Raw genomic sequence first — 27,869 nt, forward strand, 5'->3', positions numbered from 1 at the left:
CTCAAGAACCCTAGGGTTCTTACCACTTGGGCAATAGAATGACCCATCTGTCTCATGCATACTTATTTGTTTTTTGTAGTTCCTAGTTAATAATGCTATTCATCCATTTAACTTGCATTCAATTTAAGCTTCTAACTCTGGGGATTTGTAAACCACTGTTCTTCTCAAGTATCATTTGGCGCTTTTTACCCATGCAGTATTCATGTCTTTCCCTTGAGTTCTCTCCGTCATTATATTATTTCAAATTTACAGTTCTGTAATACCAATTCAAGTTAACTTTGCATTTTCAGATTCATCATTTTCTAAGAGAAAACCCTACATTCCCATCAACTCCTGTAAACAACTGTGCAGACTCTTTCTTCAACCAGAGGTACAAAAGTGCCTTATTTACAGTTGTACATAAGGTCACCATATTCAGCATTTACCAGTTCCCTCTTTTACATGCTATCAAAGATAACTATCCTTCCAAAACTTATAAATTTCCTTTCTTCTTCATGTATTTGCTAGTCTATTGTAATATATCTGCTCAGTTACAGGAAAATTCATCGAAAAGCGAATTCATCGAAAGACAATTCGTGGAAAATGCAATTCATCGAAAGACAATTCGTGGAAAATGCAATTCATCGAAAAACAATTCACCGAAAATTTAAAATTTTTTAATAATGTTATGGTAAAAGTAATCCATTTAGAACAAAAATTGAACCATGCAGACAGCTTCTTGTACCAACAACTTCTACTAAGTCATTTAAGTCAGAGAGTTATTGTAATTTGGACACATTATTTCTTTGTCGCTTTGAACTGAAAACTGGAACAACCGTTCGACATTTTCTTGTAAAAGTTTCAAACAGCGAATCCGAGTAAAATTTATCCCATAATAATTGCTATATTGAAGTCGCATATTACTACTAGCAACAATAATAATAATGAAGCCTGCATAGTTCAGTCGGTAAAAATGAAGCCGTTTAGTTAGAAAGACTTGGGTAGTTGGATCCCATTTACGCATAATTTTTATCAGTCCTGTTCTGCTAAAGGTAAGTTAGCTGGCATAATATAGATACGGCTGGGCTTTTCTTCCGGAAACAGGCAAATCAGTCCCATGAACAGACATGAAACAGTTATCGGACAAGAAAGACTATAAGAAACCATATTATTCTATAATTTTTCCCTATGAAAGTAGCATTGTAATCTCCTTATTCACAGTTCAGGTTTTGTTCTAAATGGATCAATTTTCTCATAACATTATCGAAAATTTAAAATTTTCAGTGAACTGTTTTTTCGATGAATTGCATTTGCAACAAATTGTCGTTTGATGAATTGTTCATTCGATGAATTGCCTTTTCGATGAATTGTCTTTCGATGAATTGCCTTTTCGATGAACTCTCCAGATACCATCTGCTCTCTATCCAAGCAAGCCACAGTTTCAAATCCTATCATGGTCATGGATGTTTGATATTGTCTTTAGGTTGGAGAAGAATTTCATCACGCAGTCTGGCCTGACCCTTCCCTGTCTATCGAAAGCCTGAAATGACTTGAAAAACTTCATGTTTGGATTCTAGAGCAGAATTTCCAGACTTTGTAAAAAATAAATTTTTAAAATACAAATAAATAAATAAAATAATAAAAATGACATAAACATAATAATAACGAAACATAAAGATAAATATACATGGGAAGCCAGAGGATATAAAAGTAACATTGACTATATAATAGTGGGTGAAAAACTAAAGACTTTGGCAAGAAATTGCAGGGTATACAGAGGATGCAATATCGACTCTCACTGCTATATATTAATCAGTACTATTAAGATCCCACACCAGAGAAACAGAAACAACACAAGAACACAAAAACAAAAGCAGGAGCAATTTAACATAGAACTGTTACAGCAAGACAGTAAATCAGAACTATATCAAAGATGACTTACAAATCACACAAAGAAAATAAACAAAGATACAGATATAGAAAATGAATGGCAAAACATTAAAAAAATAGTAAAACAAGCAGCATATGAAACAATAGGAACAAAACTGCAAAGAAAAAGGAAAGGACTATGAACCTGGAACCCAGAAATAGAATCTTTAATAAGAAAGAAAAAAGAAATCTACCTTAAACGGTTAAATGACAGAACCATAGGAAATGAAATAGAATATAAAAAGAATCAGAGCAATGGCAAGAAGAGAAACCAGGAAAATCAGAAGACTGGGAAAAATTTGTATCAAGATTAGAGAATGACATAAATGGACCTCAACTAAAGAGCTATAAAATCATTAAAAAAAAAAGACTCAAGAAACAAAGGATGATCTACAATTAGAAAGCCCTCTACAAAAGAATGGACCGATCACTACACCCAGCTTCTAAACAATAATAATATATTATAAAATATATATAAAAATACTAAAAAATAATAATTAAATTGAAATAAAACAAGTAATAAGTCAAGAAACAAATGAAGAACCAATACAGTTAAATAATCTAAAGAAAATATTGGAAAAACTAAAAAAAGAAGAGCTACAGGAGAAGATGGAATAAATTCAGAACAATACAAATACAGTTCTGAACCATTTCAATTACGATTAATCAAATTTCTAAACAGAATATGAGAAGAAGGAAACATTCCACAAGAATGGAAGACAGCAATAGTCATAAACATATTCAAAAAAGGTAAACAGAAAGGATTGCAGAAACTGCAGAGGAATATCCTTATTAAATACATGATATAAAATATATCTAGATATAATTAAAAGTAAATTAACATCATGGGCCAAGGAAATTATTGGAGAAGAACAATACGGCTTTAGGAAAGGAAGATCCTGCACAGATCCCACATTTACATCAAATTATAGAAAAAATAATAGAATATAGCCCGCCAACATATATGGCCTTTCTAGATTATGAGAAAGCATATGATCAAATCAACAGAACAAAATTAATCAATATACTGTATGAATTGAAAGTTCCACCTCAAACCACAAAAGCAATAGCAAATATAACAGAAGAAAGCTATATTAAAATTAATTTAATTTTAATTTTAATAAATTTTAAAAGAGGTATACTGTGAGTAGACATATCGATACAAAATTAATAACGGAAAACTCACGTACAAAGATTAACAACAACAACAAACTAATAATAATAATAAATAAATAATAAAAATAAAAAATGCATACAATAAAAAGTTAGGAAAGATTAGCTGATTTATAAAGTACTATCTCCCATAAAGGGGATGAGCGTAAGCCGTCAGATCTGTTTAAGTTAGGAGAATGAAGTAAAGTTTCACATGTTTCTTTATAAAGGCGTTCCATGAGGAACCGACTTTTGTTCCTCATGGGACATTCTGTATGGCATGTTCTGCAAGTCCGGACTTTTCAGGTTTAAAGTATTCAATATAAGATTGGTGTTTTTCTAGCCGAATAGAGGCAGATCTTCCTGTTTGTCTGTAATAAGATAATCCGCAAGAGCACGGAATCTGGTAGACACCTGAATAATTAAGGTGTGGAAGCTTGTCCTTAGGAGAAGTGAGAAAGGTGAAGATTTTTCTAAACGGTCAAAAGGCAACAAAAATATTCAGTGGTTTTAAAACTTTTGCTTCACTAATGCCTTGTACATAAGGGATAGGAATATTCATCATTTCTTCTGTATTTGAAGAGGAAGACGTGTTAAAACTACTCAAAGCTCTTTTAATGAAGCAATTCTTATAACCATTAGATAGAAAGGAAGAACTTATATATTGCAGTTCTTTCTGTAAAAGATTGTCTGAAGATTGCATTGAATTAATGCAACAGGAATTTCCTTCAGACATTGTAAAATTATTTGATTTTGTAATACATTCTGGTTATTTTTCCTTTAAAAATAAGTTGTAAAAATTGAAGGAACAGCAATGGGCAATCCTCTTTCTCCTGCTATCTCCAATTTGTTTATGGAACATTTTGAACAACGTATCTTTTACAACATTTCTCCCAGACCTACTCATTAGTTCAGATATGTCGATGACATTTTTGCTGTATGGAATTCTTCTGATGAACTTCAACAGTTTCTCACTAAGTTAAACGCACTTCATCCTAGGATCCAGTTTACCCTAGAAGTAGAATCAAATAAGCAGTTAGCCTGTTTAGATCTTCTAATTCTTCGTCAACCAGAATGGTAACCTACATTTCTCAGCCTATAGAAAGAAGACTCATACAGGTCATTATATCCATGCTGAATCTCATCACCATCCCAGTCAAAAGGCAGGAACTATTAAAACACTGGTTCATCGGGCCCACTCCTTTTGTTCTTCAGACGATCTTTTACAGAAAGAACTGCAATATATAACTTCTTCCTTTCTATCTAATGGTTATAAGAATTGCTTCATTAAAAGAGCTTTGAGTAGATTTTTTAAGATGTCTTCCTCTTCAAATACAGAAGAAATAACGTGCATTCCTATCCCTTATGTACAAGGCATTAGTGAATGTATAGCAAAAGTTTTAAAACCACTGAATATTTTTTGTTGCCTTTTGACCGTTTAGAAAAATCTTCACCTTTCTCACTTCTCCTAAGGACAAGCCTCCACACCGTAATTATCCAGGTGTCTACCAGATTCCGTACTCTTGTGGATTATCTTATTTCGGACAAACAGGAAGATCTACCTCTATTCGGCTAAAAAAACACCAATCTTATATTGAATATTTTAAACCTGAAAAGTTTGGACTTGCAGAACATGCCATCTTCACTAGACATAGAGTTCATTGGAGAAAAACAAGAGTCCTTCACAAAAGTCAGTTCCTCATTGAACGCCTTTATAAAGAAACTTAAACAGATCCGACGGCTTACGCCTATCCCCTTTATGGGAGATAGTACTTTATAAATCAGCTAATCTTTCCTAACTTTTTATTGTATGCATTTTTTTATTTTTATTATTTATTTATTATTATTTTTTGTTCTTGTTGTTAGGAAATGTATTAACCTTTTTAGTTATCTTACACCAGCTACTTAGGTGGCGCTTTTTGGAATTGTCAGTTATTGTTTAATTTGAGCTTAGAATGTACTGAAGATGCCTGTGACACACAGGCAAAAATTATACTATTAAATAATCTTTCTATGTGAGTTTTCCGTTATTAATTATTAATTTTGTATTTAATTTTAATATTAAATAGAGGTCTCATTCAAGGAAGTGGATTATCTCCAATACTCTTCAATATATATATATATATATATATATGAAAAATATTTCAAGAGAATGGAGGAAAAACAAAATCATAGGAATTAAAATAGGAAATAAAGAATTAATCAGCCTTTAACCTGACGATAAAGTTATTTTTGCTGAAAATGAAGACAATTACAGAAAAATCTACACGTATTGAACAAAACAATAGAACAGTATGACATGAAAATCTCAATAAAGAAAACAAAATCAAAAGCATTTCAAAGTAAAGAAATTAAAAGATGCAAACTTCCACAACAGAGTAATAGAAAGAGTGAACAAATTTACATATCCAGGAAATTACATAAGCCCCAATGGAGAAACTGACATCGCATATAAAAAGCAAAAATTCCTAGCAGCCATTGGAAATTTGAATAGACACTTCAGTAAACAGATGTCTAGAACAACCCAACTACATAAAATAATAGCCAAACCAATTCTGAAATATGGAAGTGAAACATGGACTTGGGGGAGAACGAGATAAGAGACAAGTGGAAGCTGCAGAAATGAAGTTCCTAAGACTGCTTGCAGGCTATAAAAGAATAGACATGTTAAGAAATGAAGAAATAAGAAAACAGTTATCCATAATTAACATAACAGAAAACATCACAAACTATACAAAGAACTAGGAAAACCACATGGAAATAATGAATGAGGACAGATGGCCAAATATTGTTTGGAAATATAAACCAAAGGGACATCGATCAAGAGAAAGACCCAGGAGGAGATGGGCAGAAGACTTTTTAAACCCTTAAAAATGTTACAAGCAAACAATTGCCTAATACGGAAAGCCAAGAAGAATTGGGTTCAACAAGAACTAGTTTGGAAAAGATAGGCATTATAAAAACAAGAAATAATCATGTTCAAGAATGTTTTTATAAAATTTTAAATTTTATAAAAACTAAATTTGGAAAATTGGAGTGGTTTACACTTAATAATGGATTGTGACAAGGAAGCATTTTATCTTCATTGTTGTGATGAATAGTGTCATGCACATAGTCAATGACTAGAAATGAGAAATAGCTGTGTTTTCAGATGATGTGACGATTTGGCCATATTCTGAAGATTTACAGAATAAATTGGACAAATGGAACAGTGTAATACAGAACTATTATAGTAAGAAGAGTGGAAACAGGGTTTTAAATCATAGAGATAAGCTCAATGGGCAAATCCTGAAGTGTAGTGAACACTCCAAAACATTTGGGAAGTACTTTCTAGTGATGAAAGTTTAGATTAGAAAGATAAGGAAGTGGATTTCACAGGACCAAACCATTTTTAAATGGTATAAGTCTGCTTTAGGACAGTAATTTTCCACTGAAGTGCAAGCTTTTGATTAACAGAAGTTACTTTTAGTATATTTTTTCTTAATGTAGCAGAGATATAGAGACTAACAAACAGAAATATCAGAAATAGAATACAAAATATGAAAATGTAAGTTTTAAGGACAATGTTGAGAAAAAAAAAGAGATAGAGTAAAAAATGGAGGGGTGCTTCAAGGTCAAAGCTATATAACTGAAAGGAGACCTCCATAGCCTTCAAAGGAATGCAGAGAATAGCAGAGCAGGAAATGATTGTCAGACATACAAAAATATATTAGGAAAATTTGGAGAAAAAGAGCAAAGCTAATAATAATGGCAAATATCTGTTGGATTTCTGCTCAGGAAATGGACTGGTTATTACTAACACAATGTTCCAACATAAAAATGTGCACAAATTCAAATGGAGAAAAGAGGCAAGGAATAAGGAAAGTATTATTGGCTATGCCATTGTTGATGGTGATGTTTTCCCCCTGGTGCAGGACGCCAGAGTGTACAGAGGATTTGAAATTGGAAGAGAACACCATTTAGTCTTGATCAGGATAAAATTGAATTTCATATTGAAAAGAAGAACATTTAAGAAAGTTTTAAAGAGAATAAAAGTTGAGCAGCTCTCAGATGTTAACTGTAGACTAAAATACACAAACATTATTGAAGAAAAAATGAAAGAGTTTGAGAACATGAAACAAACCTTGAAGATTCAGTGGCAAGCCCTGAAGAAAACATTAATTGATTCAGCCAGAGAGGCATATGGTGAAGATGTCTGCAAGGATAAAAAAATCCGAACTTCACGGTGGACACACCAAATTGTATTCAGGAAGTCAAAGGGGCAGTGAAGGAAAAGAAGAAAGCATATCAAAAGTTCCTGGCAAATAAGTCAGCTTGTGTTCTTAGAGAATACAGAGACAAAAGTAAGAAAGCTGACGGCCTGGTTGGCCGAGCAGTTTGCGTATCCACTCTCCAGCCAAAAGGCTGAGGGTTCGAATTCTGCCGTGGGCATGGATGTTTGTGATTGTCAGTGGAAATTCCAGTAGTGTAGGCGGCAGGCAGTAGATGGCACTGGTAGATTGAGGGGTGGAAACAGAGAGATGTAAAGTAGGTGTCCTTCCTCGATGAGTCTTCAGACTCCCTGGAGGTGTCACGTAATAATAATAAACTGTGTAAAACTAGCTAAACAAATGCCATTGGAGAACCTTAGTAAGAATATAGAAAATAAATATCAAGAAGGTTACAAGATATTCTGGAGGTTGTTGAAGCTCAGAAATGGAGGGAATCGTGCTGTAAAAGGAATTAGATGATAAAGGTGACATGCAAACAGGAGAAAAAAGATATCCTTGAAGTATGGAGTAATTACTTCGAAAAATTGCTAAATCAAACAAGCAGTGATGACAACACAGTGGTAAAAAACACTGACCAGGCATGCAGTCAGGAATACACATCCATACTTGAAGTAGAAAAAGCCATCAAAAGTCTGAAATGTGGAAAGGCAACAGGAGTAGATGATATTCGATCAGAAATCCTCAAGTATGGAGGTATAAAAGTCTTACAGTGGCTGCACTGCATAGTTCAGAAGGCCTGGACAGAGTAATGAATTCCAGATGATTGAAGTAGAGCTCTCATAATACCCATATATAAAAAGGAAATAAAACTGAATGTGAGAATTACAGAGGTATTTCATTACTGAGTGTTCCTTGTAAGATATATGCAAGTATACTTAAGAAACAGTTGAGGAGGATTGTGGAAGAGAAGCTTGGTGAAGAACAAGCTGGATTCAGGCCAAACAGAGGCTGTCAGGATCAGATTTTCACTTTACGACAGATAGTTCAGAAATCATGGAAATATAACAAAGATCTGTATTTACGTTTTGTAGATCTGTTAAAGGCATATGACAAGGTGCCAAGAGAGAGAGAAGCTATTCAAAATGCCACATAGTCTTTATTTGAGTTGTAAGTCAGCAATTAGAATTGAAGTACAGGAAGGTGGTTTAATGTTAAGCCTGGATTCAGACAAGGATGTATATTATCCCCTCTGTTATTCATTATCTATATTGATCACATTATAAAGGAAAGTGGTATTAAACCTGATATCAAAATTCGAGATGTTAATGTCAGCTCTTTGCTTTATGTAGATGATGTTATACTTCTAAATAAATCTGCTACAAGTCTCCAAGATTCCCTGACTAAATTGAATAACTATTGTAATAGATATGGTATGAAGGTCAGCATTAAAAAGATAAAGACAATGAAAATAGGCAGAAATAATTAAGAAGATAAATTAAATATGGAAATAGACAACAAAATCAACAAAGCTGGTATGGTAGGAAGTCAACTGAATAAATTTATATAGAATAAGAGAGAAATTAGGCAAAACACTAAATTAGCTGTATACAAGACAGTGTCAAACCAGTTTTAACTTATGGATCTGAGAGCTGGGTCAGAAGTAAAACACTTGACCAAAGACTAGAGGCCGCAGATATGAGAGTCCTGAGAAAGATTAGGGGCCTGAGCAGATGGCATTAATGGCAATATCATATCAAAAACGAGGATATTAGCAAATAACTTGACCTTGTCAGCATCCAGGAATGTGTTAGCAGATCTAATCTCAGGTGGTATGGTCACTTAAACAGAATGGGAGAGATAAGATGAGCAAAACAAGTGTTCTCTGCTAGGTTGACAAGAAAAAGACCTAGAGGAAGACCAAGATATAGGTGGATTGATACAGTAAAAAGTGCCTTAGAAGACAGAAATATAAGATCTGATAATATTGGAGTCTTGACAAGTAACAGACTGATTTGGAGGAAAATTGTAGATAGGAAATTAATAATGATGTAAATTTTTCATGTATTACTATCATATCCTGTACATCCCTTGAGCGTGTATATATATATATATAAATATATAACAGGAATTTGATGATAAGAAATGTTAACAATAGGAATGGTTTGAGACAAGAATGTGTTGAAGAAATGTTTGTGAACTCTCACTTGAAGTGGTTTGGAACATATAAATACAAAAAATGTAGAAAGAATACCAAGAAGAATATATGAAATGAAATTTGAGGAGGAAGAGACAAAAAAAAGGAGTTGATAGAAAATATGGTGACACCAAATAAATCTAGAAAAAACAAACCTTAACCAGAATAGTGTTCATGAAGAAGGAATGTGAGAGGAAAAAGGAAAGAGAGAAATTATTATTATTATTATCCTAAGACCCAATAGAGTAAAAGATCCACCTAGGAGGTCTGTTTATCATACAGGCAGCTCATACCTAACCTTAAATGCATTCAAAATTCATTGCAGACACCACATTCTGGCAAGGCATTTCCAATCATTAACAACTCTCCATGCAAAAAACCTGCTTTTCACTCCCTTGCTCACACTTTCCTTATACAGCTTTCAAGGATGACCTCTTATTCTTCCCAATATCATTCTGTAAATTGAATCTTTTCAACCTTTCTTCATATCAACATTCCAGAGATCAGAAAGTAGTCAATTGCTTCTGGAGCCTTTCCAATATCTCTTCATCCTTTTATTAACTAGGGACCAAATCTGTCCACAGTAGGCCATGTGTGGCCTAACCAAGGTCTTATAAAATGGAACAAGAATCTCCTTACTTCTATAAATCATTGTCCTCTGCATCATTCCCAGAATTTGATGTGTTTCCTCACAATTTTGGCAATGTGGCCACTAAATTTTAGATCCTTATCTACCAGCACCTCAAGATCTCTTATTTTCTACCAAAAACAATATATCCCTACCAAGCATAAATTCTACATCCCATCTTTGCTTCCCAAAATTTAAAACCTTACATTTCCCAACACTAAACTGACATTCCCCATTTCCATTCCCAATCACTCAATCTATTGAAGTCTTCTTGTATTTCAGAAGATTTGCTCCCCTCCTCATAGTTTGATCCCAATTTTGCATCACTGCAAACAACTAAATATCCCCATTCAAGTTTTCTCCTAATATCATTAACATAAGGGATATCGTAGTGTGTAGTGTTCGTGCAAGCTCCTGATAAGGTAAGTATTATTTTCAGTTATCGTTGATAAAATTACTTAATATTGCGTGGTTTTGTTTGCCTTGCATATTTTAGTGTGTCTATTTGTGTGTTTTTGGTGTGTTATAACTTATTATTTGATAAAACACATTGCAATAATTATGGCACCTGTACGAAGGAAAATGGCAGCCAGTAATGATGGTTCGCCATCTTTATCAAAGAACGGTAGTATAAAAGAAATGAGTCAGTGTACTAGCTGTGAAATGTACGCTTTACGAAGTGCAGTCGGAGTGTGGATAGATGATAATAAAGGATTGAATGTGTGTAGAAAATGTAGGGAGAATGAGGAATTGAAGTGTATTTCGGATCGTGAGTGTGATAATTTTGTCAAACTTCAGAATGAAGAAAATAGCGATATGACAAGAAACGGCAAGGTGGTACATGAGAATTATGAGAGCGTAGAAAGTGTGAATGATAGTATTAATGGTTTCTCAGAGAATAAAAAAGATGAGATAGATGCATTGAGTGAGATCGCGTTGTTGAATGGTGCGATAGAAAGGGCAAAACAGCAGCTAGAGTGCATGAACAAAGGTCGACTGAATGAACCAACCAGTAATAAAAGGTATGACAGGAAAAATAGGCATATGAATGTGAACATGAACAAAATGAAGGATAGAGTGCTGTATGGAGACTCGTTAGTATGAGGTGTGTTAGTAGAGGATTTGACAAAATCGTACCAACCTGGTGCGACCATAAAGGATGTAACTGAGTCTATTAGAGAGCAAAAGGAAAGGTAAAAGAAATGATTGTTGTGGCAGGTACGAATGATTTGAAAGGAGATAAAATGGAAATGATAGAAGACCTGAATGAATTGTTTGCGGTAGCAAAAGAAAAGAGTGAGAGAGTTAGAATGATTAGTCTTTTGCCACGGTATGACAGTGAGTTTAAAAGGAGGGCCATAATTGCGAATGACTTTATGAGTGGGTTATGTATGACGAGTGGTGTGGAATTTGTGGACGTGTGGAGTGAGTTTGATGGGCGAAAGGATCTATATAAGATGGATGGCCTGCATTTGAATGGTTATGGTGTAAGAAGACTTGAGAGAGTGTTGCTGAATGTAGTGGATGTGCAAATTCAGGGAAACTAGATTTGTTAAGGGGGGGGGGGGGAGTAGATATACAGTCCTTAGGGAGGCAGTTGAATGTAAGAATGAATATAATATGCTAGAGCAAATAAGTACAACAAACCAGAGTGGGATAGTTAATATAAGGCATCAAGGTAGGGTTGGGGCTAATGGGGGGTCTTAAATTCATGTACACTAATACTAGGAGTATTAGGAACAAGAAGGAAGAGTTTTTGGCCATGGTTGGCACTTGCAGACCACAGGTTATTGGTATTAGTGAAACATGGCTGACTGTAGATGATATAGCTAGTGGGATTGAATGTGATTGGTATAGTGTGTTCAGGAATGACAGAGAGAATAAAATGGGGGGAGGAGTATTGTTGATGATAGCTGATGAGCTACAGCCAAGGAGAATAGAAGTTGAATTGCAGGATAGAGAAAAGAGCACATTTGAGGCCATTTGGTGTGAGATTGTGGCTAGCAGAACGAAATATACAATTGGGTGCTGCTATAGACCAGGTGATGGAAAAGATGGTGGTGACAGTATGTACAAGCAAATAGAAGAAATGAGTGGAAGGAGGGTGATTATTATGGGAGATTTCAACTATGGTCGCATTGATTAAAGAGAAAAGAGGACACATGGGAGGAAGGAATTGGATTTTATGCGGTTATTAAGGGATAACTATCTGCGACAGCATGTAATGGAAAATACTAGGGGTCAGAGAGTGCTTAACCTAGTAATTACATCTGAGGATTTGGCTCTAACAAATATGACCACATTGCCACCAATCGGTGAGAGTGATCATAAGATCTTGACTTGGGAGGTGGCTAAAGGTGTAGAATTTTCAATTAAGACAGGGTACATGTGGAATTATCGGGCGGGAAAGTATGACAAGCTTAGGAGTTTGATTGGCTCAGTGCCATGGCATGTACAACTGCAAGGACTAGAAGTTGATAGTGCATGGGAGGTAGCTAGGAAGTGCTTGCATGAAGCAATGGCTGATTGTATACCTAGAGTCCAAATAATAAATCAAGTAGGGGTTAAATGGATGAATAACACCATTAAGCTTGAGTTGCAAAAAAAGAAACAACTATGGAGGGAATTTAAGGAGAAAGGTGACCGGCAGGCACATGAACGGTATAAAGCGCAGGCCAGAAGGGTGACGAGTGTGGTAAGAAAAGCAAAAAAGGATTACGAAAGAACATTGGCCATGCAGGCTAAAGAGAATCCTAAACAGTTTTTTAGATATGTAGCAAGTAAAAGGAAAAATGTACATGGCAGAATGATTTTAAAGAATGCCAATGGTAGGGAGGTAACTGAATCAGTTGAGATAGCTGAGTTACTGAGTGAGCACTTTGCAAGAATATATCATCCAGGTGGTGACATTGCAGAAACGAATAAACCAGTAGATTATACGGGAATTGTGGTGAATGAAGTGGAGGTGAGTAGTCTATTGCATAACCTCAATGTCAATACATCTGTGGGATTGGATGGCATACCAGCTCGTGTAGTACGAGAAGCAGCTAAAGAATTGTCAGTACCCCTTGACCATTTTGTTTAATTTGAGTCTCGGGCCCGGGTTAGTCCCGAGTGGGTGGAAGGAGGGGAAAATAGTTCCACTGCATAAAGGTGGTTCCAAGACTGCTGTTGTAAATTACCGACCGATTAGCATTTCAGGAACCGTTGTCAAGGTCTTAGAGAAATTAGTCAAGAAAAGAATACAGGATTGGATAGATGAAAATGGGATATTGTATAGGGGACAACATGGTTTTGTGAAGGGTAGATAATGCATCAGTAACTTGCTCACGTTTTATAACACAGTGACAGCTGAACTGGATAGGGGTAATGGGTTTACAGTGATACTACTGGACCTTGCCAAGGCCTTTGACAGGATACCACATGGAACCCTAATCAGTAAACTGGAGCAGATGGGGATAGTTATAGGGTTGGTAAGATGGATAGGAGGGTGGTTGATGGAGAGATACCAGAGAGTGGTCTATTCAGGAGTGGAGTCAAAAAGATGTCTTGTGACTAGTGGAGTGCCGCAGGGCTCTGTTCTTGGACCACTGCTTTTCAATTTGTTCATCAATGATATTGGAAAGGATTTGAGAGGAAGTGTTCACTTGTTTGCTGATGATGCAAAGTTGGGTAGAGCAATTGTGAGTGCACAGGATGTCAAAATTTTACAGGATGATTTGGATAGTTTGGAGGATTGGGCTAGGAAAAATGGATGTCAGTTTAATGTGGCAAAGTGTACGATTATGCACTTTGGGGTGAAAAGAACAGCAGCAGTATATCGCATTGGTGGAACCGTACTCCAGGAGATTGATGAGGCCAGAGATTTGGGAGTGCTGGTGGATAGGGAGTTGAAGTTTAGGGGGCACATTGCAAAAGTGACTAAAACAGCTCACCAAATCACTTGGCTTATGAAAAATACTTTAACATGCAGAGACAAACAAGTTGTTGTTCCTCTGTATCGAGCCTTGATAAGACCCCATCTGGACTTTGTGCCCAGTTATGGGCACCAGGGTTTCTTCGTGATGGTGAGGAAGTGGAGAGGGTCCAGAGACGAGTGACCAAGATGATAGCAGGACTGTGGAATGAACCTTATGAGAATAGGTTGAGGATTTGTGGGTTGCAGAAATTGGACGATAGGCGAAGGAGGGGTGATATGATTGAGACATTCAAATTACTGAAAGGTTTTTATAAGATTGATCCAGAAGATATTTTTGAAAATATGACTGGTGGTGGGAGGACTAGGGGCCATGCATGGAAGCTGGGCAAGAGCGTGGTTGACAAGGGTGTTAGAGCTAGTTTTTTACTTGGAGAGTGGTGAATGAGTGGAATAAGCTTCCAGAGTCTGTTGTGGGTGCTACGACCGTGAATGAGTTCAAGGCAAGATATGATAGATACTGTGTGAATGTTGAATAGTTGTTCCAGACATGATGTTAGGGCCTCTCTCGATGAGTCTGTCGACTCCTTGGAGTTTCGCGGAACAATAATAATAATACAGGCTAAACAACAGTCCTAAAACAGAATCATGAGGTACACCGCTAGCAACTTTCTTCTTCTGGGATATTACTTTTCCACACACAACTTGCAGATGTCTATCAGATAGTCAATCTCCAATCCAATGCACTATTCTAATATCCAACTCCATCCACTTTAGTTTGACTATCAACTTATCATGCAGTAATCTATCAAAAGCCTTTGCAAAATCCAAGTACATTACTGTGTACCTATTCCCATCATCCAGTGCAGCTGTTACCTTATTGTAGTAAGCTGATTATCAAAACATGACTAATCCTTAGCAAATAAGTGCCGTCCATCAAAGATAATACTACTGTTGTCAACCCAATTCTGGATCCTTGTTCTTGCTAATCTCTCCAACAATTGAACCACAACACCTAATGCAGATTGGACTATAATTTGATGCTTGAGTTCTGTCATCTCCCTTATGAATTTTGCCTTCCTTCCACTCCTTTGGAACTTGTAAGACTCATATTGAACAAATATGTCAAGGTAGATGTCAACTTCCTCGCACATTCTTTCAAAATATGTGGTGATATACTATGAAGTCCCGCAGCCTTATTAACATCAAGTTTGCTCAATTCCCCATATACCTTTTTGAAAAATTATGGCGACAACTACTGTGTTATAGAGTAAAACTTTAATTTAATATACACCAAAATCAACACTCGACATTTTGACCTTCATATCAAGGTTATCATCTCTAGCATACACAATATATATAGAGAAACAAGCTGCACTACAATCTATATAGTTTGCTAAAGTTACTGACTAACTGTTACTACAATTATTGGCCTGACCTCTGGTGAAAAAAAAAAAAAAACAACCTTTACTACATCAAAGCTAGAGCCCTATTATTATTATCTATTATGGGAGGATCCTCTCCTCCCACTGGCACATCCTGGAGTTTATTGCATCTACTGCACCTGTAACTTACCTTATATTGGTGAAACTGGACATACAATCCCTATACATAAAAAAGAACACAAAAGACACATTAAATATAACAATTTTGGTGAGCAGGCCTCTCAGATCATGCTCTCAACACCCTACACAAAATTGATTGGAAAAGTACCTTCTCTTTACATCATACAAAAACCTGGTATAAAAGAAAATTTAAAGAAGCCCGTGAAATTCTGATTAACCACTCTAATCTCAACAATAATGGTGGCATAAAAATTACAAGAATTTGGATGGCACATATTCAGCCCACTTAGTATTTAGCATACTTTAGGAAACTATTCAATACCAATTGGTTGAAATTTATATGTATAATCACTTCTTTTTTTTTTTTAAATATATATATATAAACATGTTGCTCTCCACCCAAATTAGTTTTGTAACCTAATAGATAATAATAGGACTCTAGCTTTGATGTAGTAAAGGTTTTTTAATTTTTTTCTTTTTTTCACCAGAGGTCAGGCCAATAATTGTAGTAACAGTTGGTCAGTATAACTTTAGTAAACTATGTAGATTGTAGTGAAGTTTGTTTCTCTGTATATATTGTGTATGCTCCAGATGATGAACTTGATACGAAGGTCGAAACGTCGAGTGTTGATTTTGGTTTATATTAAACTAAAGTTTTACTCTATAACATGGTAGTTGTCTCCATAATTTTTCAAAATGTATTCTGATCACCAGGTAAACATGAAAGAAAGGATCTCCATATACCTCTTGCTCACTTGTAGTTGGTTTCTCCTCCTCATCATTATTCACTGCTTTCAAACTCTCCATGATGTCACATTCACAAGAATGAAAGACCTTTATGAACTGCTCATTAAATATCGAAATTATATTCTCTACAGTTGTTCTTATACCATTTTCTCCAATCAATGTCATCCTTTAAAAATCTTTTTTTTTTTTTTTTTTGCTGGCTATATATTGAAATAACTCCCATCAGGATTTTTTTTTGGCTTCATTAGCTAACCGCTGTTTAGACTTTTGCTATCCTTACTGAGTCACCCTCCTTGCCTGTTCTTCGCAATCCTGATGGAAATGAACACTCCTCTTATGCTGCCTCCATAATACGTTTTTCATCTGTATTGCATGCTTAATTTCTTCATTCATCCATTTCACATTATCCTTATTTAACTTTCTGAAACTTGGAATATATTTAGACATTGTTTCTGCTACACACAGTTCTTGAATAGCACCCAAGCAGCAATGATCTCCTTTCCTCGCAACTTCTCATTCCATGCCAAAGTTGCAAGCTGTTTCCTGATCTTCTCATAATCACCAGCCTTGTAGTTACACATATACCCTTTCCTCACAACAGTCCTCATGTGGTTGGCAACCACCTATGTAATCGCTTTGTGGTCACCACTTTAACCAGCTGGAGGATGATTTGACTTCTCATTTATAATAGCATCCTTTGACAAGATGATCAAATCCAAGACCATCAGGTAATTGTCCCTCAAACATTCAAGAAACTCAATTTCTTTACTTCCAGTTGCTATCTCATCATCCGTCTATATTGCCATAATTAAAATCATCCATGATTCACTCTTTTGTTATTTGCTTGGCTAATTTGATTATATGTTTTATGGTCACTAATTTATGGTCCACATTACCAAGTCTATAACAACATCTAAGTATTTCATTCTATTCACCTCTATCTCAAACCATACTGCATCAAACCACTAGCACTATTTCTGCCTTGCATCTCTACCTTGTAAGACAATTCTTTTTCCATCATAAACAGTACTCCACCTCCCTTTTTACCCTTTCTATCTTCACAAAATACATTGTACCCTTCCATTTTTATTCCTGTCAGGATATCATCCTCATCCAAATATGTCTCACTTATTCCAACAATTTTTGGGTAAACATTCTCAATCAATGCAACTATTTCATTTTCCTAATATTGCTATAATTTGTATACAAACGTAACAGCTCTTGTTATAAATCCAACTTCCTGGATCTATAACAAGTTTCACCGATACCACTTATTAAATGCGACTTCTCCATACTTTCCTCGAGCCATTTATTTTTCTCCTTCCTCATCCCAGAACCTTCTTCAAATCCAACTGTTTTCCCTACATTTCAGTTGATCCACTTTCATTTTGGTCTACACATGCATTAATATCCTCTTGGAGCATCAACCTTTCTCATGCTGTGTTCCTTTGTCCAACCTGAGTCTCCCTGTTTGTCTTGCACACGTATTCTCTAATTCTCTACACTGATGCTACCAACATCTTCATTCATAAGCACCACTTCAATCTCTCCTTCCTTATGTTTCTCCAAATGATTCATACGAAAACCATTCAAATGTAATCCATTACTCATATATAGTCAAGTTCTTCCTTTAAACTCATTCAACACATTAACAAACTGCATTCCTTTCTCTTCATAGATTTTTGTTAACATATCATTCATAATTCTTGCTCTCTGCCTCATCTCATCACCGTCATACCTGCAACACAATGACTACCTTTCCTATCACACTATTATTTTTTATCCTTCTCAACCACCTCCTCATATCCAATATTACGTTTTCCTTGTTCCTGGAAACATCATTTGTCCTTATTACCACTACCAACTATTTTGCTTGCTTACTCCTCATATCCAATGCCTAAAATCATTGTATTCATTTTACCTCCAGGAAAACAAAACTTGTGCATCTTCTTGTTTACCACACCTCTAATAATTGATTTCCCATATAGTGCTGCTCATGGGTTTTTCATACCTCTTTCATACCAATATTATTTGTTTTTGTCTTCTTCACTCTTCCATACATATCTACAATTCTCTTCATTTCACTCCTCATCCATTTCATCTCTTGCCTCATCTTCACCAACTCAACTTTAAAATCTTGTATAATTTTTTTTGCTCTCATTCACTCTCTCAGTTATATTGCAAGTCATACATGCTTGTTCACCATCAATGATGCTTCCCAACTTACCATTAATTGCACTCTGTTTTTCGACTTCTGCTACATTCATATTGCTTTCATCATCCTTACTATCATTGATTGTTAAGCTTAGCAGGTTGCTCATTTCATTTTCAAAAATTGGTAACTTTTTTTTACCAATTTTTCCCACTTTGCACATGTCCTCCTTCTATTTGCCTTAAATATCCATAAATTATCTACATAATCTAATGAATAAATATAGCACACCTCACATTTCCCAAAATGACTAAAATCAAAATTAAACTCTTGTAAAGAAGAAGTCACCACCATCTTTTCTTCGCCGGTTACTATACTCTACTTTAAGTTTAATGATTTTGTAAACAAACTTAAACAAGTCCACATGCTATAAACACTGCATGCATACAACTTCTAATGCAATTCTTATACATAAACACACTTATTTACAATTAATTAGTAAAAAAAAAAAAAACTTATCCAACCCAGGAACCTTTTTTTACACAAAACTTTCAGCAAAATGCCTGAGAAATAGAACAGCTGAGAAAGGTAATAAAAGGAATTAAGTCTGAGTACAAGAGGGTGAATTAAGAGATTAGGAGGCTGGAGAAGTTGGATGTGTGAGAAGAATGAGAGTATTAGGAGATGTAGTAATGTTGGTATGAATGACCTGAGAGGTAGTGTGAATCGTTTAACAAGAGATTTGATTTGAGATTGAGTTAGGCTAGCAGATCATGCCTTGGATACCCCTTCACACAGGATCAAATAGAAGAAAACAAAAGTGCTTTACAGAAGTCATTATAAGTCAGAAAAATTGTTTTTGGAATCACAGCTTTAAAACATTTTTTTAAAACTAATCCTACTTATACCAAATTGTTGTTGTTGTTTTGTGTACTGTGATCAACTGTTCTTGTGCTCTGAAGATGCTGGATATAATACCAGCAAAATATCAGCTAATGAGTAAATAAATATTAATTATTTTCTAATTATTCGGTGTTGTGAATCAATACCATTAAATAAGCCAGCATAACAATGCACTGGTTTTTTTGTATACAAATGCTAGGAACACTAGAAATAAAGGGAATGTTCATTTCAGACAAATTATGGAGACTACAACTGTGTTAGAAATAATTATTTTAATTTCCCGACGTTTTGACCTTCATATTAAGGCCATCATCTGGGATATACACACACACATATATAGAGAGAGAAGTTATATTACATTTCACATAGTATGCTAAAGAGACAATGATTTGATCAAAGGTTATTCTACTGGCCTGACCTCTAGTGAAAAAAAAATGAAATAAAATAAAATAACTGGCTTAGATATGTTAACAATGTTTTCGCTATCTGGTCCCATGGCAGCCAGACATTAGACACTTTCCTCAGCCACCTAAACAAACAGCACAAATGCATACAATTCGCAACTTAAATTGAAAAGCACTGGATGTGGATTGTAGACAGGAGAGGATGTAGCCTGTAAGGAACGCAATGAGTCTGTATAAATCCGACACTTCTGGTAGCATTTTCTTTTATATGCACAAGCTGAATTCCATACAACCCAGCTGTATAACTACTGCAGTCAAGTGGGATCTGACTGGATATGATAAAGTTAGGAAATACAGCAGCACAATGAACAGGGGTCTCAGATCAAAGTGCTCTGCTTTGTGTATATTAAATAACTGCATATAGAGAAATTATGAAGTGTAAGACTTCCTTAATTGGCGCAGTGAGAGGTTGCATGATGGAGTGCAAACATGCCATGGAAGAATGCTGTTATGTTATCGACATTCATACCAATAGCTTGCATAATCTCTTTAACATGTATACAAGAATAGAATGGCAGTGTGATGTGCATGATAACGAGCCTCCCAATCAGAAAAAAGTTATTAGTTCATGTAGGATGCTCTGGAAGAGACTATTTTTTATGGTATAGTTAAGAGACAACTGTTTCTGTGTAAGCGACAGAACAGGTTTAGTCTAACTATTTGTATATCCTGATTATGGATAGTATTCAACCATTATAAACCATCTCTACCTTGCAGAAATGTAGACTGGAATCATAATCCAGCTATGAACGTACAAAAGCATAATAAAAGTGAAGCAATGAAGAGTGACCACACTCCATTCAGTATAAGATAGAGTGTGAAGGAGACTCAGCATTCTCTTGCACTTTTTCCTTAATGATGACATGTGTGCTAAGAATGTAAGCTTTCTGTCAAAGATGAGGTCCTAAGAATTTGGCTTCTTTTGCTGCTAGAATAATTTGATTCTTAGCTCAGGATTTGGACGAAGAGTGCATTTTTGGCAAAAGCCTACAAAGACACTTTTTTCTGCTGAAAACCCAATACTAAGAACCCACAAAAAGATACGATCAAGTTATTGTTGGAGTTGTCTTTCAATTATCCTCATGTTACAAGAGTGACAATAAATTGTGAGGTCATCAACATACAGAGCATTGCCTATTGTGGGAGGAAGCTGTTTAGTGATTGAGTTAACTTTAAGCAAAGAGTATCACACTTAAGATAGAGCCTTGGGGGGAGATCCCCCTTTTTGAGGTCTGAGACAGCATACTTTCCACCTGGACTTAGAAGACTTAGCTAGGCAGAAAGTTTTTAATAAAAAGAGGAAGGTGTCCCCTGAGATATAAGTTATAGACATCTTTTAATATGCCATATCTCTAAGCTGTGTAATAAGCTTTTTCCATGTCAAAGAATACTCATACCAGATGTTTTTGTTTCAAGAATGCATCTTTTATACATGCTTCAAAATGGACAAAATGGCACACCATTGAAAGATGTTGCCAGATGAGTTGCAAGTGCTTTCTCTGTTAATGGGTTCAAGGAGAAGTATGACAGATTGGTTCTCCTGCAATGAGTTTTTGGACTCCACTGAGGTGTCCATATAATAATAATAATAATAATAATGTCCACTAAAATCACATTGTGCATTGGAGAAAAGATCGCTGCTTTTCTAAATATCAGAGAAGTCAGGCATTAACCATTTTTTCCAATATCTTACAAAAACAGCTGGTCTGGTTTTGGGATGGCAATGACAATTAACTTATACTAAGAATCTGGAAATGTTTCCTCTGTAAGTATTCTGTTGTATAGTAAGAGAAGGAGCTCCACAGAAGACAATGAAAGATGTTTCATTATCTCATAATGGATGTCATCAGGACCTATTGCCTTGCATGAGACAATAAAAGAGCTCTTTTTTGTTCTTCCTTAGTGAATGGCTGATTGCATGACTCTAGCCCATTGGTAGAAAAATTTAACCAATGTTTCCCTTGCTGCTCTTTGAATATTAAAAATTAAGGAGGATATGAGGCTGTCGCAGAGATTTTCTCCCGAAGTTGTCTGCAATGACTTTAGCTTGTGTACAATATCTACCCTTCATTTTTCAGATTTTATCCCATACAATTTTTGCACTGGTTGTTTGATTAATAGGTGACAAATTGGATCCAATATTGCTCTTGAGTCTAACATTTAATGTAATGTGTTTTAGCCAGAGTACATTTGATAACAATAAGAATTGATGGCAGTAGGATCTGAATATACCCCAAGCTTTGTCCTTATCTCTTTGACTGATTAGTGCTCAGGATTCTGCTAAGGCTTTAGATACAGTGGCAATTGAGATAACAGAATTGTGGGCTATCTGAACACTACAATATTACATACTTCACTGCTTCATTGATAGCTGTTTGACTGACTGCTTCAGCATTAAGTTTTTCAAGATGGCAAAAAGTATTCAAGTTAGCCTGGTCCAGGCAGGGGAGCACTGGCCTTTCTTCTGGCAAATATTGAGTGTTTTATTAAGAAGGGAGAGGTGATTATTGTCAAACATTTGCTGAATGATACAACCTCATCCATTTGTATTGGCACTATCTCACAAAGTGTTGTGTCCATTAAAGTGGGAGGGGGGAGGAGGAGGAGGAGGACTATCATGTTTTTGGAAGCCAGGTGCTGTCAAACAACAAATCACGGTTTGCAGTGCCCCATGAATGTTTGTGCTGAATGCACCCCTAACTCCTTCAAAATCTCACAGTAAAATTTTCCATTGACAGTTTGACCGGGGGGGTTCGTGGATAATGCCTTGGATGTAAAAAAAAAAAAACCTGACTTGACATTGCAGCTAAAGATGCACTTTTTTTTTTTTTTTTTTTTGATTGCAGTAAATTTGGCAACTTCTTTAAGTATTTGATAGGCTTCTGCAAGTTATTTTGATGTTGAAGCAAAATTTCATACAGATACCTTGCTCCATAAAATCCACCATTTCAGTTTGAGAAGAAAATTGCCAAACCACTAAAACACTATGTTACAAAAATGCACATAACCCAAGAACACAGCCTCTCAAGCTTGCAGACTGCTGGCATACTGATCCACAAAGGGTGCTTGCTGCTTGCCCCTTATAACCAGAAGGCCACACTACAACCAGTTTGTCTGCACTATTCAAATTCCCTAAAATTTTATGTAGCACCTCATAGTATAAGACTATTAGGATCTTCTTTTCTGGTTGCACTGCATGGCAAACACAGTGGGCATGATATTGGATCCCACTGATGGTGGGATAGAAGACAGGATAATAATAATAAGACTCAGAAGTAGAGCGAAGAATACAAGAAAAGCAAAGAAAAGAAAGGGGCAGTACATTGCTGGAGGTCCCCTCCACTACAAACAAGTGCCTTATGTGGGGAAGGACACAACTAGGAATTCTACGTACTATATTTCTTGGTATGATTTACATTATACTAAAACTTTAAAAGTTTGATGCCTGCATTGAAATCTTAATATTGTATAAATTAAGCAATGTTATTTGCTAATAAAAGTAGCTGAAAGTAATCAGTATGATTTGATTACTTTTTTTTTTAAAAAAATCTTTATGCTTAACTTACTTTGTGCAAATTATGTACTGAAAAATTTATTAATTACTGCAATTAATTTTATAATCAGAAAGAATTTTGACAAAAGAAATACAACTATGGTCAATTAAGCAAGCAGGGGCAAATTCTCCATGCTTGCTGCGCAAGCTCATTACTTGAGAAAGAAGTAATATTTATTTGTTAATAAATGCATGCATTTATAAGCATTCCACTTAAGCTTTTATTTTTGTAGACAGAAAACGTCTTAAGCTTGCACAGCAATAAGTGAGCTTTGCGTTGTGTATTGAAGGCCAATGCTTGCTCGCCTAGTCAAAGCTACCTTGGCTTGCTCAGTTGTGGGAGTTTCCAGGTCCTTGCTGCAGCACTGTGATTTCAAGCATGCACATAGCCATTTCTGCTTCCTTCACATAGTCTTAAACACAGGCTATATGCAGTCAAAGTAGCTTCAGCCAGCCTTTACAAGTGTGTGTGTTGCTTGGGAAAATTAAGTTACAACCAACTTTTTATGACGATGTTATTGACCAGTTCATAAAGAAGAACCGTAGGGTAGAATTTGTATTCAAGTAGCTAAATTGAAAAAGATAGAATATCATTTGTAAAATAAATGTTGTATTTGTATGATTAAATGTACATAAATTTCTAAATATATAGTTTTAAATGGTCAGTAATTCATTATTCCGCTAATCAGACTTCAATCACTCCTCTCACTCTCTGAATGATAACAAGAGCAAGCATGAATTTCAAGACCAGCATTCGCCCCTGTAAACAGGTACTATTAATGGCTTTAATCTTTTACTTAGAAGAAAAATTAGACTGAAATATGACATTTTTTGCCTTTATTTTTATTTGAAAACTTATATCCCAATAAGTACATAATACTGAATTATTATTTATTAATAATGCATACTGTATTATATGTTTGTAATATTCATGGAAAGAACACAAACACACAAGAACATAAATATATCCTCATTTTCACAATACTATGTATGCTTTTCTTTTCTTTTTTTTTTTTTTTTTAAATACAAGTGTGCTAAATGTTGGTCACAAAGTAAATTATATTTGACAAGAAATGATATTCTCTTTTAATCCTTTACTCAAGTGTAAGCAAACAAAATTTGTCTGTGAAGTATTTTCATAAATAGGCTACTTGTATATAGAAGCTGTTGACTTCAGCTGCTTCAGTATTCCATAATGCAAAAACATTAAAGGAAAGACCACTACCCAGACCAGTTTTGATCTTTATTGAGGTCTCATCAGTGGAATCCAACTGACAAGGCAAGTCTCCTGGTCATCCTGAATCATCTTTATGAGCTATCATGGCATCTATCCAATAACATGGAAACAAGTTTTTATCCAGTGTGTTACACATCAAATTACTGTCCCATTGCTCTCTCTCTCTCTCCTCAGTACTCTCAACAGCTGCAAGTAGCATATGGGGGATATTCCAGTGAGTGTGCTGTGGTAAGAGGGTATTAAAAATCATTAAATTTGTATCAAAAGATACTTACATTATTATGAAAAAAAAAACCATTTCATTGATACATCGGTTCAATCTTTCATTTCCAAGTGGCAAAGTCATTAAATGCTACATAAATTTGGAAGAAGTAGACTTTTTTTTACTTTCTTTAACTAAAAATAAATGTCAGTTGAAAAAATACACAATTAGCTAACAGGAAACCACATTGAATAACAAACTGCACTTCCCATCTTAGCTGCAGGTAATCATGATTTTAATTCTTGTGAAAATGCACCAGAAAACATGCTTCACAATTCCTGCTCAGAAAAAATGCATATAGATGCTTCATCACAGGTCCACGTAGAGAATAGCATCACTCACCTTATCTGATTTATAGTCACACTGTGAATGATTTGATCTTTGTAACAGTTCATGACCATTTATTTCAAATAAATATCTAATATAAATAAAAAATAAATTGATTTCAAATAAGTAACTGCTTAAAACTTATTTCTTCATGAGTTTTATGGATGTGTGACACACACTTAGCACAACCTGAATATATACCCATTCAAAAATGATTGAATGGTTTCCTCTCATTAAATTTCTTTATCAATGCAAGAATACTTCAAGATTGTGCATTTCCACCCATGCTCTTCCTCCTATACATCAATGACCTTCTCTTTCTAACTTCAAATCTTTAAAGACAGTAATTAACAATGGATGACTTGCATGAGAATTTTATTTCATAGAATTTTCACTTAAATATCACGAGCACTGTCAGTATAAAATTCAATCTAAATATGCACAAGCAACAAAATGAAGATTCACCAATGAAAACATGTGAGCTTATTTGGTCCTGACGACATTTATTAAACAAGTTACATATATATATAGATATATACCTATTGACTATGGTGAGATTTATGAAGAACAATTTCCCATAAGACAGATAATTTCAGTCCATGTCTGTTCAGATTCAGGTGATGAAGCAAGTCTCCACAGCTTTCTTTGTACAATCATTTCACAAGAAAAATGGCTTCTAAAAAAAGACTAGTCTTTTCCCAAAGGATCTGATGTTTGATACAGACAGTATTTCAGCTTCTTCATTTGAGAAGCCTTGTAATACTCAAATGACTATAGTTACAAGCAGTGGCTCATCCATAAGGGCTACATTGAATGAAGCTCCAGCATTGGGTATACTAGCAAGTAGTACTGGCTAGTATACTCAATGTTGGGGCTGCATTGAATACAGCTCTGCAGCTCTTATGGACGAGCCACCACTGGTTGCAAGATCTTCCATATTTTCACTTTTTTCAAGTGGGGGTGAAGATAACTTAGTCATCAAAAACTTGATATTTTTCTTTATTCACAATACCATCTCTCTTGCTAAACTGACACTGTCTAAATCCCAAATTGACCAATCTCAGAATACCATTGTCACATCTGGGATGGCATAGCCAAAATCTCCCCAAGAATTTTTCATTGTGTAGAGAATAACATCAATCTGCCTAAGAAGTCCAGGTCCCATCTCTTCCAGGCTCCATCCAGTCATTTTCTCAAAGGTGCTCTGTTTTTTGCAGTAGTCTTTTTTATATGCACATTGCTCTACTGAACTGTCACTACTATTCCTCCACTTTCCTGTAATCATGTAAAAACACTAGCAACCGCTGGTCAACATCTGTACATAGATAATTCTAAATATAAGGAACTAACATTTCCCATATTTTCCCAGGGAATACAAACCCCCCCCCCAAGTTTTCAAGAAACTTAATAGATTCTTTCTTTCTTTCTCCTTAACCATCTCCTCATTCACAACACTAATGCACTATAAATTCTGTGACCTGTTGCGTGTGGGAAACCAATATAAAATATACATCATATTACAATATATTAGATAATTATTATATAATAACTGTTCCTTAGCTTACTGAGGAATGCTTATAAGAATAATCATGAATGCAAAATATGATCTACATATAAAAAAAAATCTAAATAAAAAAAACCACTAAAAGACACTATATACAAACATAAAAAAAAGTATTAATTTACCTTCTGAAATGTGTGTGAAATCAATGCCATTCTTTTCTGCATCAGTGATCATTTTATGATATATATCACTGACAATAAATGAGTGATAATATCTTTCTTCAAGAATACCATAAACTTCTTCTTGAGCTTGAAAAAATGCATCTGGACCCTAAATTAAAAAATCTTTTCAATTCGGAAATAGTATTAACACTTTTTTAAAATAAGAACTACACATAAAATTATGTGCAATACTTTAATAACTAAGTAATTTCCATAGTTTTCACAATTTTTTACTGCTTGTCAACAACTGTGAACCACCATACAAAATCATTACCATCATCATTAAATTCCTGATATGCACCCTCAAGGGGGGGGGGGGGGGGTTGTATAGCAATACTATGCTAATACTACATGGAACTGCTAACTTACTGACTTGCTATTGGCATTTTTCCCCAAATTAATCTGTTATCTCTCATGTTGATGTTTAGCGGAGAAAACAGATGTCTGGAGATAATTAACTAAATTTATTTAGTTAATTAGATTATTAAGCCAATCTTTCATTTTGCTCACCAAAGTATCTTCATGGGCATAAAGAATACTAAGCATGTGCAGGCACACCAACAAAAAGGTAAATGCAAACTGAATGTAAAACAAGGGATCCTACAGTAATAACTCTCATCCTGTATGGGTGCAGTGGACTCTTGCTGGTCTCAATATGACAGTCTCTCAAGAATTTTGTTAAAGTGAACAAGTGAATTTGTTGAGATTTTGAGAATGTTGTAGCACAGTGGCAGGGTCTAAAATAGTGTCTCTAATTTATACCTGCTTCTGTATAAAAGGAAGGTTTTTTACTGAATCCAGTTATCTCTATCCATGGCATAGTTCGTTAGTCCAGAACAGCAGTAGTGCAAGTGATGAATACTGTAGCTACTCCTTCCTTCCCCCCCCGATCATTATTGGCTAAATATGACATTTGTTATTTAAA

The 27,869-nt window shown here is 35.2% G+C and overlaps 1 protein-coding gene across 2 annotated transcripts in view; it reads right to left on the reverse strand.

Moving 5' to 3' along the window:
* Window positions 1-27,869, reverse strand: part of LOC150100328 (sorting nexin-25-like) — a 350,110-nt gene that overhangs the window by 153,944 nt on the left and 168,297 nt on the right. For both annotated transcript variants that reach the window (XR_016549234.1, XM_090402426.1), the window contains exon 12: window positions 26,906-27,053. Coding sequence is in view for 1 of the 2 variants with exons in the window: in XM_090402426.1 (XP_090258552.1) it covers window positions 26,906-27,053 (148 nt within the window). In the remaining variant the exon portion in view is untranslated. The remainder of the gene's footprint in view (window positions 1-26,905; window positions 27,054-27,869) is intronic.

The sequence above is a fragment of the Typopeltis vanoorti genome, chromosome 13 (assembly GCF_054136105.1).
Source record: "Typopeltis vanoorti isolate ZY-2024b chromosome 13, IOZ_Tvanoo_1.0, whole genome shotgun sequence".
NCBI classification, from domain to species: domain Eukaryota; kingdom Metazoa; phylum Arthropoda; class Arachnida; order Uropygi; family Thelyphonidae; genus Typopeltis; species Typopeltis vanoorti.